The sequence below is a fragment of the Falco cherrug genome, chromosome 10 (assembly GCF_023634085.1).
Source record: "Falco cherrug isolate bFalChe1 chromosome 10, bFalChe1.pri, whole genome shotgun sequence".
Taxonomy (NCBI): domain Eukaryota; kingdom Metazoa; phylum Chordata; class Aves; order Falconiformes; family Falconidae; genus Falco; species Falco cherrug.
The window spans coordinates 12,874,512-12,890,688 of NC_073706.1; the positions used below are offsets into that span (position 1 = coordinate 12,874,512).

General features: G+C 43.6%; 1 protein-coding gene across 2 annotated transcripts in view; it reads left to right on the plus strand.

The window, feature by feature from the left end:
* Nucleotides 1-16,177, plus strand: part of CDH4 (cadherin 4) — a 463,114-nt gene that overhangs the window by 353,562 nt on the left and 93,375 nt on the right. For both annotated transcript variants that reach the window (XM_055722277.1, XM_055722278.1), the window contains 2 exons: nucleotides 7,820-7,975; nucleotides 15,441-15,585. In XM_055722277.1, coding sequence (XP_055578252.1) covers nucleotides 7,820-7,975; nucleotides 15,441-15,585 — 301 coding nt within the window. The remainder of the gene's footprint in view (nucleotides 1-7,819; nucleotides 7,976-15,440; nucleotides 15,586-16,177) is intronic.

A 16,177-nucleotide genomic window follows, 5' to 3' on the forward strand; every position in this document is an offset into this window, starting at 1 on the left:
CTACAGCCTAACGCATTTCCACAGTGGAGTACTTAAAAACTGAACCGGCTGCAAAAGACCTGAAGAAAGGCACATGTTGCTTTAGAAATTACTCTGCCATATCAATTACCATTAGATGTGGAAGATCCATTAGCATTGGCCAGTTAGTTGATACAGACACATTAGCTTCTTGACCTTCATAATAGCGAGTAATGAAAATTGCTTAATTATTTAATCATGAAGACCACGCAACAAATTGCAATTTACCGAGTTTTCATTGGTAAAGACAGAGACCTGGCTGGGCTGCCAGCATCTTCGCTGCTGTTGGTCCCAAGTCACGGCTCAGCAACCAGCCCCGTCAGAGAGTTACGCAGAGCAGACTGGCCCCACAAATCCTGCAGACCTCAGTCATCTTGGTTCCAGGCAACTCATGCTAAAACATAACATTTTTGCTGTTTCAGCAGGTAGGAAAGCAAAGTTAAAACGCCGCAGAACCTGCGCCTGGTTGCACTGCTGCACACCAGGTATTCTGTGCTTGTAGCATCTCATCTGTTCATGTATGAAATTCAGTTTCCTAGGCAATTGTTAGTTTGCTTTTATGCCAAGCAGAATAATGGTAGTTTTGAATTGGACCATGAGTCTGACAGGTTCATTTTCATCCCATACTTATGCATGGGGTCAGACATGGTTATTGGCCAGAATTGCAGGCAGAAATTCTTCTCTCCCACTGCATTACGGTCCCCTTATTGAGCCTGATTTATATTCTCCTGTTCTCCATCTGCTTGATGTTACATTTGCATCCAGGTAAAGAAGAAAAACCCTGGTAAACAGTTCCAAAAAAAACTGTAAGGGAGAGAGGGAGAGAAGACTATCAAAGCTACCGATGGGCATAGGGAAAGCTCTCGAGAATTGTATCCACTTGGACGTAGTTGGCCAATGTATCCACATGGAAGTAGTTGGCCTGAAGGGCCTCTCTGTGCTGGAGAGCAGCCCTTGGACAGAGGGAGACATGTGAAAGCCAAAGGACCTGTGAAACGCTGGAAGCTTTCAGCAGTGGAACATTTGGTGAAGCGCCTTGGCCAAACGCTCGCAGGGTCCGTGCAGAGAAAGCAAACTCCTCCTGGGAAGAGGCAGGCGAGCTGTATGAGGAATGGGTTCCTCTGCAGGCGGCCGAGCGCGAGCTGGGCATGCATGAGGGGCTGTTCTCGTTTGGCTTCAAACATTTTGTAGTTTCCTTTCCTTCTCTAATGCAGGCTGCCTCATCAGTGACATCAATAACTTCAATGACAGCTTTAATCTCTGTGACGTACTGGTTTAACTCTGTTTTATCGTCAAAATAAATACATTATAAATCACTTTGCACAGGTTTCCACTGAAGCAGAGGAAGGTTTAATCTGGCAGGAGAGACATCCAACCGTTAGGATAAAGGGAGTGGTTTTACTATTCGGTTTTGGATTTGGATTTTAAAGAAGAACAAGAAACTTAACCTCTTGCATAGTGGTGGTGATAGGAGCGAAATGCTGTTTGTAGTGTCAGAAAGAATGGCATTCATTGCAGTGAATCTCAAACATGTAAAAATTAGGCATCTGGTCTAAGTATAGTCCTGGGTTCTCTCTGTACAATATGTGGGAAAAGAAGACCACTTCTTCCAGGCAATTTGATGCATACTTCAGTGTTCAAGACAGGAGGATGGATTTCAGTCTGGGAAGACTTGCTGGTATTCTGTCTATCTGACTATCTTAGACCAGATACAAAGTTTTTAGAAAGTTATGTATGAGATGAAACCAACCCCAACTGAGGGAAGAAAGAAATCCACAATTACAATTGTAAAGTTTCCATCCTTTCTTTCTTGGCCAGTAGAGATCTTTTCCTAAACATTGTGTGCAAATACCACTGCCATGGGAGACTTGGCTCCGGTGACGCTCATTTTGTTCCAGTAGCAACTAAAGACTTGCAGGCTGCTGTTAAGCCCAGTGTTGTAGTTGATGGAAATACTCCTTTTGTTCAGACATGATAGCTGCCCTTGCCATGTCAAAGCAGCCTGTCTGCAAGGCGCAGAAGAGATGTTTTTCTCTGAAGACATCTGAAGCATTTTAGAGGCTCTTCTGTTGTCCTTTCTTTCTGCAAAGTAGCTTGGGATCATTGGCAAAAAGGGATCGTTGTGATAAAAAGGGACAGAAGTTAATAAATATCACCTTAACCTAGTTGGGTCTCCAAATCTGTGTTAATTTTTCACTGTCCATTTGACTTTTGCATCTATTTATTGAAACCATATGTGATTCTTTAAGCAGCACGCAGTAATTTGTTTGGAAATACAGAGCTAGAGATGTGTCTCTACTGGCTTCTAAAAGAACTGTGAAATAAGAGTTAAGAACTTTTATACAAATGAGTCTTAAACATATTGCAGATTCAGTTAAAAATAAATAAGTAAGTCCTTAGCAAGGATTTCAATAAGCAGTAAGAGTAGCTGAATTAAAATATTTCCACTAAAATTAATGAGCCAATCCTGGAATGCTTAGACTGACTCTTAAGTGCACTCTTTTAAAGAATTTGAATATGTTTGCCTGTCTGAATTTCTATGGAGCATTTTGAATGCATGACAGATTATAGTCTTCAATTATTTTAATTTGGTTTTCTTAATGGGCAAAATAGCTAAGAGCTTAATAATAAAAGACACTTACTGCTTATCGTTTACATTACTTTATGTGTTCATTAATAATTATAATGGGTTATATAAAACAAAAAGATCAAGTCTAAGTCTCCCCAGGTCATGTTAGTGCAAATGTTTCATAGCATTCCATGGGAGATTTGGGAAATGAAGTAATTTTTGAAGGGCATTCTTAACTCCATATGTTATAGGCCAAGTTGGAGAACTTCAAAGGAAATTGATTTTCTAGTTTGCTCCTTGGATAGAAAATGCAACAGAGTGTAAATGGCCTGCTTTGCTTTCTCTAGGTACACTCGCAGGTACTTACATGTACCATCCCACTGTGGTGGGCAGAACGCATACCGTGTATGGCTCAGTGAATCCTCTTAAGTGTAGTTTGTTTGGTACATGCTGTTGTTACAGATCCGTCTTCTCTTCTGTAGGCTCAGGTGTCCTTTTTTGTTCAGCCTTTCCTTACACACCTGGGTTCCTAGGCTTCCAGGCATTTACTTTATCCACACCTAAACAATCTCTATTAGGGCCACTTTTTTCTGGCAATGTCATGCTCCAAAAACTATGTAATTTATGGACTCAACGGTGTTCTCCAATCTGCTAACGGTACAGCTTTCCATAGCCTGTATTGCCTCTGCTCCTGAGGAGAGTTACAGCGATCTGCGGTGGTTCTTGTCATCTGCTAGGATGAGAGGGCTTGTAAATTCAAAACCCCACAGCAAGAAATGGAAGCGCTAAGAGCACGAGGAGGATATGGATCAACAGGAGCAAAACAGAGTGATAAAATCTGGTACCTCAGAGGAGCTCATCAACTGAAATATTGCTTACCAGTAAAACTTGCAGAAACAGTTTAGCTACCCAGTAAATCCTGATGGAGATGCACGAACCCTGAGATTTTATCTGTAAAAGCAGGATGCTGTCCTGTGTCACAAGCACAGGCTGCTTTTCAAGCCCATCTAAATGTGACATTGCTGTAAAGTAGAAAGGCAGCTCTGAAGGGCTTAGCCTTGCATTATCTCAAGAGTTGCAATGTTCATTTTCACACATATGAGTTATTATATCAGAACCTGCACTAGAAAATAGCCCTCTGTGAAATCACACCGATTTTTCCTATTCCTGGGATTACTCCATAGAAACAAGAGCTGAGTCAGATTCCTGGCATTCTGGTTCTGAGTTGCAAACATTGACTGCAGCCCTTGTGCTCCGTTTTGGATGGTGCATCAATGCTTCAAGCTAAATACCCTCTGCATCCCCCAGCTTCGCTGCTGGGCTTCAAGGCCACTGTGTCCTTGCTTGCCACAGCCAAGCAGAGGTCTGGCAGTGCACATTTGGTGCCCGGCTCTGCTGCAGGTTCCCTCTGTGGCTTTGGTGGCTGGTCCCACAGTTCCCAGATGGCCCATTTGTATCTGTCAGTGTAGGCGAGGATACTCAGCATCCCAGGGTTCCTGCATGGAAAATCTCACCTGTGTTCATGAGATAGGATAGGATCGGGGTTCACATCTTCCACTGTAAATTGCCTTTCGATCTGGGACATTTTCCCTCACCAGTGTAACAGTCCGCGCTAAGCTCTATCCCAGAGGGCTTTTTTAGAACATAAAAGCTGCTTTACAAGCAAATTCCTCTTAGGACAGTCATCAGCCATCATCATTCATCCTGCTCATGTCATCATACACAGTGTTGTACTGTGCCTGGCGCTGGAGAGGCTCAAAGCTCCAAGGGTTCTCCGAGTAAAAAATGTACAGCTGTAGCTGAGGAAAACTATCCTTCTGCCATCTGTTCTGTAACCCAGAACCCTGCACACCTCTTGACTGCATTATAAAAGGAAAGATCAATGAAAAAATAGTTCAGCTGTATGTTCTCCAGTCAGAAGATTATCATATGGCTATGTTACCATCTTCTCACTTCCCAGGCATAAATGAAGGAAAAAGCAACTCTTCAGCCAGTAAATTTGCCCAACCAGTAATTTTTTTTCTCCTGATCTAGTGAGCTCCTTGGGAATAGAGGAGGGTTTTTATTCTTATTATTATTATGGTAAACTGCTCCAGGAATGGTTTCAACAAAAGAAGTAAACCTTACATTGTATTCAGATAATGTTCTTAACTTCTCAACAAGATTTACTAAATTGCACCCTGGGAATTATGCAAATGAAACCTTTGGTCAAAATGTTACAGGATTACTGAAATTTTATTATTTTTTTTTAAATCTCATTAATAGTGCTAAAATTACATGTTCCAATATAAAAAGCATGTGCCTTTGTGCGATGAATATCTCCCTGGTAGTAATATATAGTATGCTTCATTGTTAATAGTCTTTGCAACTTTCTGTGACAAGTGCTACTTCTTATGTGATTTTTTTTTTTCCTGAACACTTCACATCCTTGTATTCTTACTGGAAATGGAATTAAGTACAGGTAACTGGCAAGCTATTGTAGGATGATGGCAATTAACAACAAATAATGAGTCATTGCTGAATATTTGCAACGTGTTTCCCCCTATCTTTGTTTTGCTCAATGCAGTATAATTAGCTTATGGATTTTTCTTAGTATAATTGGGTAAGTCGTGTGGATCTTATGATATATTTCATCTCCTAGATCTGCAATGATTTACATACAGACAGCTTAGACCCTATTAATGCTAATGAAAGTGCTGCAAGGACATCCTATAGCGTACACTTTATTGAACTGTACATAGCTTTCTTAGAGAGCTTCTGTTTATCTGCATTTCCTGAAAATAAAATATAGTGCCTTTAGCACTGAATATTTAAATCCAGGCTCTTCTTCCCTGTTTCTGTCTCTCTCTATGCATTTCTAATGCTTCTATCACAATGGCATCTGGGTACTATATGCAACAGGAAATAGAGCAGAAAAATGCCCACAAAGAACTAACAGACTCTCCCCTTCCATGATTCAGGGTAAAATTGCTTCCATTTTAGTTCCTTGGAACAAGACTAATTTGCTGTTTGGTGCTTGTGCTAAAGTTACAGCCATAGTTGAGCCGTGCTGGGGCTGGGGAGACCCTCCCAGCTCCCATGTTTCAGTGAGCAGAAAGGCAAGAAAAGTGCAGATACCTTGGGTTTGGTGGGTTGTTTGGTTTTTTTTTCTTGGGCCTTTTTTAAGGAAAAACTTTGTAAAGGATGCAGGGCTGGTTTCATCCTGATGCGTTACAGATCCTTTGGATTTGTGCAGACCCACACTGATGGAGACAGACACACAACTGTGTCCCCCTGTTACTCTCTTTAATTTCTAAGATGGGAACCCCACACTGGCTCAAAGCTGAAGGTCCAGTGGTGGCTTCCCACATTCTCACTAACCTTAAGCCTAGCTACAAATGTGTATGCAGTGGGTTAGAGCTTGAGCTCCCTGACTTGAGCTATACATTTGCACAGACATTCACATAAATTCAATTTTCAGCCCTTTCTGCCTGGCAGGGTGAAAGCTGACTTTCTGAAAATGAGGACTGCAAACTTCAGTTATTGAACTGGTGAGTCAGTTGCCGTCATTAAAACCACAGTTGTGCAAGCAAAGCTTGATTTCAGTATGCTCTCTTTCACCCACAGATTTGCTAACAAAAATTGGATTCATGCCTGTCTGCTCGGGTCCCTATTACAAATACCCACTGTGCCACAAAAACCTCTACAAACTGTTGTGTGCAGCGTGAGGGCACTTTCACAATGTCCCCTCTTTTAAGTGATTATACTAGTGTAAGTCCAATCAATTTTCCTTGGTACTAATAGCCTAACAAGCAGTCAATCCTGTAGAGAAAAGACAGATGAAACTGTCTGTATTCCCTGACCTTCAGCTCCAGAAGTGTAGGTGCAGCACGAATCAATCCTGGCAGTGTCTAGTAATAACTGACATTATTAGCCGTTAGCAGAGGCAGGCTGTTTGGGGGAGGCAGTACAAAGAAAACAGTGGACAAACTTGGTAATGATTGGGACAAAGGCATCAAAGGAGATTCTCAGAGCCAGGGGATCTGATGTTATTCTGCACCAACACGTTCAGCATCTTGTCAGCCTCCCGCGTCAGGAGAAGAAATAGCAGTAGGTCACATACAGGAGGAGTGCGAGAGCAGCCCACAGCCCTGTCCCAGTTCCTTTGCCTGACAAGCAAAGCCTCCCCTTCCCTTGGCAAATGACCTTCGCTCCCCAAATTGGGACTGTCTGGGAGGGCACGGGGGGCTCCTGCAACCCACTGAGCCAACTCAGGCTCCTCCAAGCAGGCAGCTGCCGTAGCAGAGACGCTAACGTGCACTCAGCTACGAGATTTCTATTATCTTCCCACTACTTTGTTGTATTCATAGACCTGTTAGGGAAAAATTTATGCACGTCACTTTTATACTGCCAAGACAGTTTGTGATGGTGCGGGGGGTGGTAATTTATTTGTACCTTGCACATTCTTTCAGGAATAGTCATGCTGTTTCAAGAACTTCTTCCAGCATTTGATCAGAAAATTAAATTTGAGTTTAAAGAGATAGTCAGGGTTGCTAGGACAACATATTAACCTCCCTTTTTTATTGTCTTGGCTCTGTATCCAAGGTCCATGTAACTCGTGCTGTGTTTGGTTCATGGTGATGTTCCCGAGGTATGGGAGGGAGGGGGTTTCAGGAGCAATGTAACAAACAGCTTTTCCTCAACAAACAGTCTCATGAAATGGTAATATCCCACTGGGCATTCCCAGCCTTGCCTTGTCAAGGCACCTGGGTTGGAGAAAGAGGGAGCACGCAGCCCTGTTGTTCGAATTCCATGGGAGTATTTGTGCACACAGTCACAGGGACTGAGAACACGACGTGGGAGCTTGCAGACAGCGTTTTCAGAAGTGATTAATGGCTGGGAGACTCTGGCTATGGCTGAACAATTTGGATGCTTTCAGGAGCCTAGGGTTTCGATAACATGAAAACAGCATTTTTTTATGCATATAGGCTCTTCCACATCTAAGGCAAAAAGTCAGAATTTCAATGATTCCTAGAGAATCGTCATGAATAAAAGAGGAGAAAAATAGCTGAAAATATGTGGAATACACTTTTCCTGGCTTTTCACCAAATCTTTGGCATACAGCTCCCTTGTCAAAATTGACAGCGGTATTACATTTATGCAGCTTTCAGGCTCAGATCTTTAAAGTTGTTTAAACATCCATATGGCTTTTGTTCAAAACTTATCGATTGCTGTCTTTGTTATTTCACTCAGATTCGTTCCGATAAGGACAAAGAGATCCATATCAGATACAGTATCACTGGAGTGGGAGCCGACCAGCCGCCGATGGAAGTCTTCAGCATTGACCCCGTGTCTGGCAGGATGTATGTGACACGCCCTATGGACAGAGAAGAAAGAGCATCCTACCATGTAAGCATAACACACCTGGAGTTTTATCTAGGTTCACAAGCTCAAAGCAAAACTGTACCAGAATTGCTGGGGTTAGGAAGGAACGTGCAGCTTTGGGAAGCCCGGGGCTTTTGTTCAAAATCAGAGCCCAGTTGGCGGTTTGGGACTGTTTCCCTGTGTCAGCAGAGAGCTGCAGAGCTGGCTGCTGGTCTGAGCTGACGGGGCGAGGCTCAGTCTCGCTCTGCCGGAGCAGTGGGGGGTCTGTATGGAGATGCTGGCTCTGCTTCTGCTTTCCTTCAGTGTAACCTGCCCTCGCTACATCAGCCAAGCCGATGCAAAGCGACCCTGAACTGCTGCCCTTTTAGGAGACAAAGTTGGCGTCATTTGCTTAAAGTGGTGTAACTTCACGCTGCTTATTAAACACATGCGAACTGATGGGTGGACTGAACCCCCCAAAACCATGAGAAGCCAATCACTACATTAGCATGGCTTGGGAAATTACTAATTTAAGTATCATTACTACAGCTAAACATGCAATAATTGGTATAGTCATTTTTCATTTTAAATCACTAGGAGATGTTCAGGCAATATGATGGGGGTGTGTCAGATAGGTTTTTAAATATGCAGATAGGCTAATATTAAATATGAGGAAATTAATTAAGATTAATTGCACTCTAAAGTGGTGCCTCATGCTATCCTGGTTCATAAAAAGCTCTACCTGCAGCACGCTTAGAGTGTAATTGGCCGTTATGTTTTGATATAAATCCTAGCCCCTGTATTGCACAGCGTAATTGCAGAGCAGATACAGTCCCACAAATTGCTAAAAAAATGTGTTGCACCTTGCATGATAGCCCTGCAAAATTTCAAACACTTTATGCGTCTACGCTTTGGCTGTCTCCTGGAGTGGTTGTGAAAGGTTGTTTCATGGATTGCTTTGTATCAGTGTTAGCCGCATCTATTGGCATTGTAATAGCCCTTCCCAGGGATGCTCTAATGTCAGTGAAATGGTATGGGTCACTTCCACTGACACCATATTCCTAACTGCGCCATCGGAGATGCACATTCTGTCAGCTTTATCAGGTATCCAGTTAACCATGTTGACACAGCTTCTGGACTGGGGTGGAAGGATAAAGAAAATAGATTACCTCTTTAGTTGGGTGGAAAAAGATATTTCCCCTGGGTAAAAGGAGATCCGAAGGAAAATTATTTTATCCTCTGTGAACAAGAACAATTATTTTGTTTGCTGTGCCTAGGAAAATTTGAAGAGAGATTGTTTTGAAAAAAGAATATTTGAGATACTGTGTGTGTCATCTCAGCGTTGCTGATATTGTTTCAGCAGTGCCGAGTTATTATAACAGTGCAGTCAATACACAAGGTAACACTTTTGATGGAGCCACAGTGATGTCTACTATCACTCAGTCAAAAACATAAGGTAAAAAATACTTTGTCCTCCATAATAACAGATCATGTGCCTCCTAATAAGGAATTTAACCTACTGCTTAGAGTGAATTCAGTAAACTGAATTCCTGCCTTGGCAGAGGTGACTGGATAAGTCTGCCTCGTACACCCTGCAGGATTTCCAGCCTTCTCTGTTCCTTACGGAAACCTTGAACTGCTGACATCCATCTGTAAATAAGCATATTCACCCTCTGAAGGTTACAGGAAGATGTAGTTTATAGGGAGTGAATAGCTGAGAAGTATGTTATGAGACCCTATCGACAGGAATAGTGACTGACAGAAAATCTTTGTTAGCAGAACAGTAGAAGGCAATGGAGAACATTTTCAGTCATGGCTGTAAACAACCTTTAGATCTTTCAGCCTCAGTAGCAATGGATTGATGATATATTGAACCATCTACTGTTCATTTAATAACCCTTTACAAAGCATTTATAAATACACCATGCAGAACTCAATGACCCAAACACCAGCACAGAAACTTACAGTAGGAAGGGACAATTCTAAACACTGGAAAAAACCAAGCCAGCTTCCAGAAAGAAGATACAGTCCAAAGACTTGGCTGTGGAGAGTTTTGGAGAAGTCAGTGAATTTATATCACTTCCTATAGCTGAGTCTCTAATTGAAAGGAAAGGCAGGCTTGGACCGGGCTTAAACCGAGTACTGGAAGAGCAGTGACTGAGGCGCAGCTCAGATCCAAACTGTAGAGCTTGGCCATCTTCAAATTGGTTTGACATCTGCTGTAGAGTTTTCTTCAGCCTGGATTAGTAGCTTAACTCTTCAGCTGGGGTGAAGGATGGCAGTGGAGCTGCAAGGCACTGTCTCTCATCCCTTTTACCCAGTAGGACATGGGCTTCTTGTCCAGTACGGGCTTGCTGCACTGGCTGGAGAATGGTGCCTTTATATAGCTTCAGTTTTTCTGCAGTCTGCAGTCCTAAACAAAATGAAGTCTTTTCAGCATCTCTGTCACTGTCGAGTGTTGTCGTTGCTGGTTTCATTCCCAGGTAATCTAAAAACTAATTATAAAAAAAGAAGAAGAATTTGCAAGTGTTTGTGAGGCTACATATGACAAGTTCTGTTTCATTAACTCCCACATTTTCAACACATATTTTCTTATGCATAATTATCTGTATTGCTTCAGGACTACCATTTTTAAAATACTAGTGTTTTAACTCTCCCCGTATTTAGTGAGCCATTTGTCTGATGAAACCTACCTTTTTCCCTAAGGTGAAACAGATTTTTTTCTAATTAGACTGGGAGTTTTGTAGCAGAACTTCCCCTGTTTTCAACATCATGCTTGAACTTTCAGGGACAATCATTCTGAGCTTGATGTATGCAGAGATGTATACGCCTCTGGGATTCACAGCGGCTGCCCAGGTGCAGTGCGCACTGGCATTCCCGCATTAACCTCCCAGCACAATTGGCAGTGGTAGTGATGGCAAGTCCAGCTGCATTTTGGCCTCATCTGTTTTCTTGTCTGCGCTGCAAACCACAGTACAAACTCTCCAGAGATCCCAGACGCAGAGTCAGCTGCAAATATGAGCAGAAAAAAATGGCAAGGGCTTTGCAGCCACTTAGGCAACACGACGTTGTGGTGCAGGACTGCACATGTTGCACTGAGTGATGCTGTGGGAGCCACTCCAAGCATCTTTAGTGCCCGTGTCTGAGGATGCAGCCTGGGGGCACACTCCCAGAGCAGGCACGAGCTCATTCCCCCGTTCCTGCTGCCATCTCGCTGTGGCAGGTGTGTGTTGTTGCATCTCCCCTTGCAGTCAGCCCTTAATGTTTATTGCATGCCAAGTAAGTTTCAGCAGGTAGTAATATTTAATATGCATGAGTTCTCTTGGCCTTATTTAACTGCGTTCCCACAGTCCTTTTTGTACTGCTGACAGAATTAGTGACTCTGAATGTCTTTTCTGATCCAGACACCCGTTTCATATCAAGCTGCAGTTAGGCCTGGCAAGTGCAAGGGATAGTAAATTGGCAGGTTAGTTTTCCAAGATGTTTTTCAAGCTCGGTTTTCAAAAGACATCAACATAAACATGTCAGTAAGTAGTCATTGATTATGATACTCAAGTAATGTGCATTATGGGGAAACTTTGAAGCAAGTCCTAATCCAGTCCCAGGCACATGTGTACGCCTTTAGCTTCAGACTGATGAAATACCGTCACAGAAATGGCTGGAGCAGAACAGGTGGGTTATAGTCTGAGAAGGAGTTGTTTGAAATGCAAGCAGGCAAGAAAGTTTACTAGAAATTAAGGGATAGAAGAGATAGTAATCCCAGTATTTTTAACCCAGTTCTAGTGAGGAATGCCAGCCATTTGTGTCACAATACTTTTAATTTGGACCTTTAATCACAATTAAGAGCACACAAATTAGGCATGACATTGTACGCTTATTGCTTAAAGGCTCTGTCACTGATTGATAATGTATATTTGTATTAGTAGTATTAGTGCATAAGTAATAATCATATTTAACACAATTCACTGTGTTGACTTTGACTAACTACCTTCAGATACCACCAGCCTCCAGTGTAATCAATAATCATGATACTGAATCATTTGTATGCCAACAGCTACATTTACACTGGAAACTGTCAGTAGAAAAACGTCAGAGACCTGTGGTAGCTGCTGCTGAATATGATAGCAATAATTGTCATACTTTTAAACAATATTTGTTGAAAAATACTTAGCCAGCTCCTTGGCTGGTGTACAGCAGAGTGATACACCAGCTGGAGATTAGCCGGCTACCTGTATTAATCTTTCAGAATCCTTTGCAAGGTATTTTGCTTGATTTTATTTACTCTTTCTCTATTCCTTTCATGTTCTCTCTCTTAAGGACAATGTAAATATTTCAAACCAACATTTATAAATGTTCCTTAACTGTGTCTCCAGCTAGCAACCAGCTTCCATGTGAGTGGTCGTGCATGACCTGTGTCGGGCATGTGTCCCATGGCCCAGGTTGTGTTCATCAGCCTTTTCACTGGTGGTTTTTCTAACTCCACATGATGTGTGTGTCTGACAGAGCATAGCCAACACCTTTTGTGCCTTGCCCAGTGCCACAAAGCACTCACACCCGTCTGTTGTTCATCCCGTCCATCGCTCTACCACCAAAACACTAGCTTGGTCACAGCCTGAGCTGCTGAGCCCCACGTTAGACTCAAACTGTGCCTGGCACAAGTGAGCCCTGTCTCAGCATCCGAAGAACAGCTCCAGAACAGGGTGTTGTCCAGCTTGAGGATCCCTCATTAATACAAAGAGTAGGGCACGAGAAACAAGGGAGAAGATGAATCAAGGAAGAGAAATGTAGTATCTGATCTTCCTCGAAGATAAAACTAGTTTCCCAGTGGACAGATTGCCCCACTGGTGCCCCTTCTTCCCTTGGTGGCTCTGCTGGGAATGGTCTCCAATGAGTAAGAGCTCCCATGGAGCTGAGCTGAGATTCCAGCCTCTGGCTCAAGCCTCTCCTCCCTCTGCTGCAGCTGGCACTGACCACAGGGGAGCAACACGTTGTGGAGGGATACGGAGGCGTTGGCACAGGAGAATTGTTAAAAGAATGTGAATAGAGAAAATTCATGCAAGCAAGTAAGCGCAAGAGGAAAAAAGAAGAGAAGTTTATTGAAGTCAGGCGAGAAAGGAGCAGGAGCAAGAAGAGGGGTGTGCAGAAAGGGCGCAGTAACAGCTGCGTTAGAGGGCAGGAGAAGAGCAGCTGTGGACCCCCAGGCACCAGCACAATCCAGGACATGAGGGTGCAGTGTCTGGTGTGCTGGGCTTGGGGAGAGGGTGCCATCCTCCTGGCAGCCCAAAAGCCGTTAGCCAGGGCAGCAGTGCCCATGTGCCCGGGCACTGTCCTCCCGCCCATAACTCAGCCCAGGTGCCAGTGCTGGGCTCAGGACAGAGGTGACATTTGTGCCTGTCACCGCAGGATGGATGAGATTCCTGCAGTCTTGCTTATTGAATCTTTTTCCTTGAGTGCTGGCAATTAACACATTTGTGGGTGCATGTGCTTAGTGAGTGCAACATGCAGATAGACGTGCATTGCTGAGAAATCCCTTACTTCTGGAGATTTCAAACAAAAGCTATCAAATGTAATTAAAAATTTGCAGGGGGAGAGTCAGATCTGAAAGGGAAGATAGCAGCTTTGCTCTCTGCTTTATCTCTGAATGGAACTGTTTCCGCTGCTGGAAATGCAGCAAGAGAGAGCCCAGTGCTGCCTCAGTTTGAAGATAATAACTTTAATTTTAGCTCCGAATTACTTTTTTTCAAAGGCAGTCTGACCTCTGACTGGTGAAGTTATTGAATTGCTACATCTGACGTGATGAAGGGTAGCTCAACAGGTGGGAGTCAAACCAGTTTGTATGCAGGCAAGAAATGGAGATATTAAGAGCATTACAAGTCATGAAATACAAATGGTACATCCTGTATTGAAAACGAAGCCAGACTCCTTCGGTCTTTACAGAAAAAGTGCTGCTTAACTTCCTTGGAAAAAAAAAAAAAAATCCCTGTTCATTTCACGTGGCCGTTTGTTCTCTTTGCTTGATTAAATGTTAATCCAGCCCATCCTAATAGCATGCAGTTTCTTTTGTTAAGCTCTGGACTTCTGAACACCATACATGAAGGAGGAAGTTGCATCAATCATAGGCACAGCGAGAGCGATAGACAGAAACCAGCACTAATGCAATTAGCACATCTACTTGTCATGCATCAGAGGAGCTAGAGACCTCCTTGGCACCGGAGCTCTGGCTCCCGGCAGCAGCCCGATGGTCCAGGGAGCTGCTGGGAGGGAGCAGAGGCCTCGAGCCCTCTGAAGGCACGAGCTGGCGTGTCCCCTGTCCCTCAGCCCCGCTCTTCCAGCCAGCCCTTGCACCCAGCTGCTGCTCTCCGAAGCCTTTGTTCGTCCTCCCGCCAGCCTTGCAGGGTGTCACACAGCCGTCCCGAGCGCCGGCCCCGCGCTGGGTGGCAGCGTGGAGGGTCAGCAATGCTCGCAGGTGCTGCAGTGAAGAGGGATGACAAATGAAATCGGCATCGCTCGCGCCCAGGTGATGCCTCCCCCCTGCCCGGCCGGGGCCGGGCAGCCCTTGCCTTGCTCGGCTGGGTTTTCTCTAAGCCGACATCGGCAGCTCCAGTCAGCGCACACACCACTCAGAGTAGCCATCTGTTCCCTTTAATGAGAAAGCTATCCATTTTTTTCACCTGATTACTGATTGTTCCAGACTATTGTTGATGGCTTTGTTTTATTAATTACTCATTTTGACATGCTGTATCTGTCCCTTTTGTTCAGAAAACAGATGCTCTTGTTTTTGAGCATTATTACTGATGGTTATTGCTAATAAGATAAAGCCACAGTTCCCGTTTAACTGAGGACTTAACACTGTGGTTCTGGTTATTGTAACGCTTCATCACTGGATATTTTAGTCAAGCCTGAGAAAAATATTTCATTCTTAGTGCCACAGGGGCTCCATCACTTGAAGGAAAGGGACTTTTTTTATGTCTTCTGGTGCATAGAGCAATGGGGTCGGTAGCTGTTGCTGTTCCTAGAGACCATGATTAAATAAAGGATAAACAACGCTAGTGTCGTTCTGAAATCTGTTCACTTACTAATCGCTGTTACAGTGGCTATGAAAGGCTGCAGGTTCCCATAAGAAACTTCTCAAGTAAAACTCATTTCCTCACTTTGTTTGGAACTAAGCAAAATTTGCTTTTCAGGTTGTCAGACAAGGTTCACCACGTCTTAAAAATTAAAATACAGTGGTCTATTAGCAGTGAAGGAGATAGCATCACTACACCAGAGTTAAAGTGTTTTCACTGACAATTGCTATTTTAGACTATTATTTCAATAGTGTGTTAAGGCTTGAAAAACTGTGAGGAGTCTAGATGGAAACCACATCTCTGCTTTTTGCTGGAATTAGATACCCTCTCAGTTCAATTTAAGACAGTATTTATAAGGTGAAGTCAATTCTTACAAAACACGGGCTCTCATTCTGCGACAAATCCAATTGCTGATATTATGCTTTCATTGTGCTTATTCCCAGCTCCGGGCTCACGCAGTGGATATGAACGGAAACAAGGTGGAGAATCCTATTGACCTTTACATCTATGTGATTGATATGAATGACAACAGACCAGAGTTTATAAACCAAGTCTATAACGGATCTGTTGATGAAGGCTCTAAACCAGGTACTGTGGAAAAAAAAGTCTTAAAGTTTCATGGGCTTTCAAACATCGATCTGGCGTGGTGGCTTTGCCGCTTGAAATAGAGGAAACGCAGCAGAGGTTTGCTGTTGCTGGCTCTTTTCTGAAGACTGGTGGAGGTGAGGATAATCTATCTGGGATTTCTTTGGATGCAGAGAAAGTGCAGGCTTGGGTTAGAGGGGACCTGCATCCTGATGGTCCCTTCCTGGGTGTGGAATGTGCAAAAGCAGTGGTTTTGAAGAGTAATGTCTCTATTGCCATTCTCATGCGCTCACTGCAGGTGCAGACTGTTACTCTAACTACAGAGCATTGCCAGCCGGCCCGGCAGTGGCCTTTCGCTGACCCTCTGCCTGAAATCCTGAGTATCTGCCTTGCATGATACTTAATCCACTCATTTGCAAACTCGATATCCAGCACCCAGTCAGCCTCCAGATAGGTCTGTGTCCCGAGCTGTGAAAAATGCACGTTCTTATTTGGGGCCCGATGCAAACCTATTGAAGTGAGGATATTTCCACTGATATTGCTGGCTCGTTTTCCATCCCCATGGACTTTTCTTACAGAGGGTGAAATAGGGAAA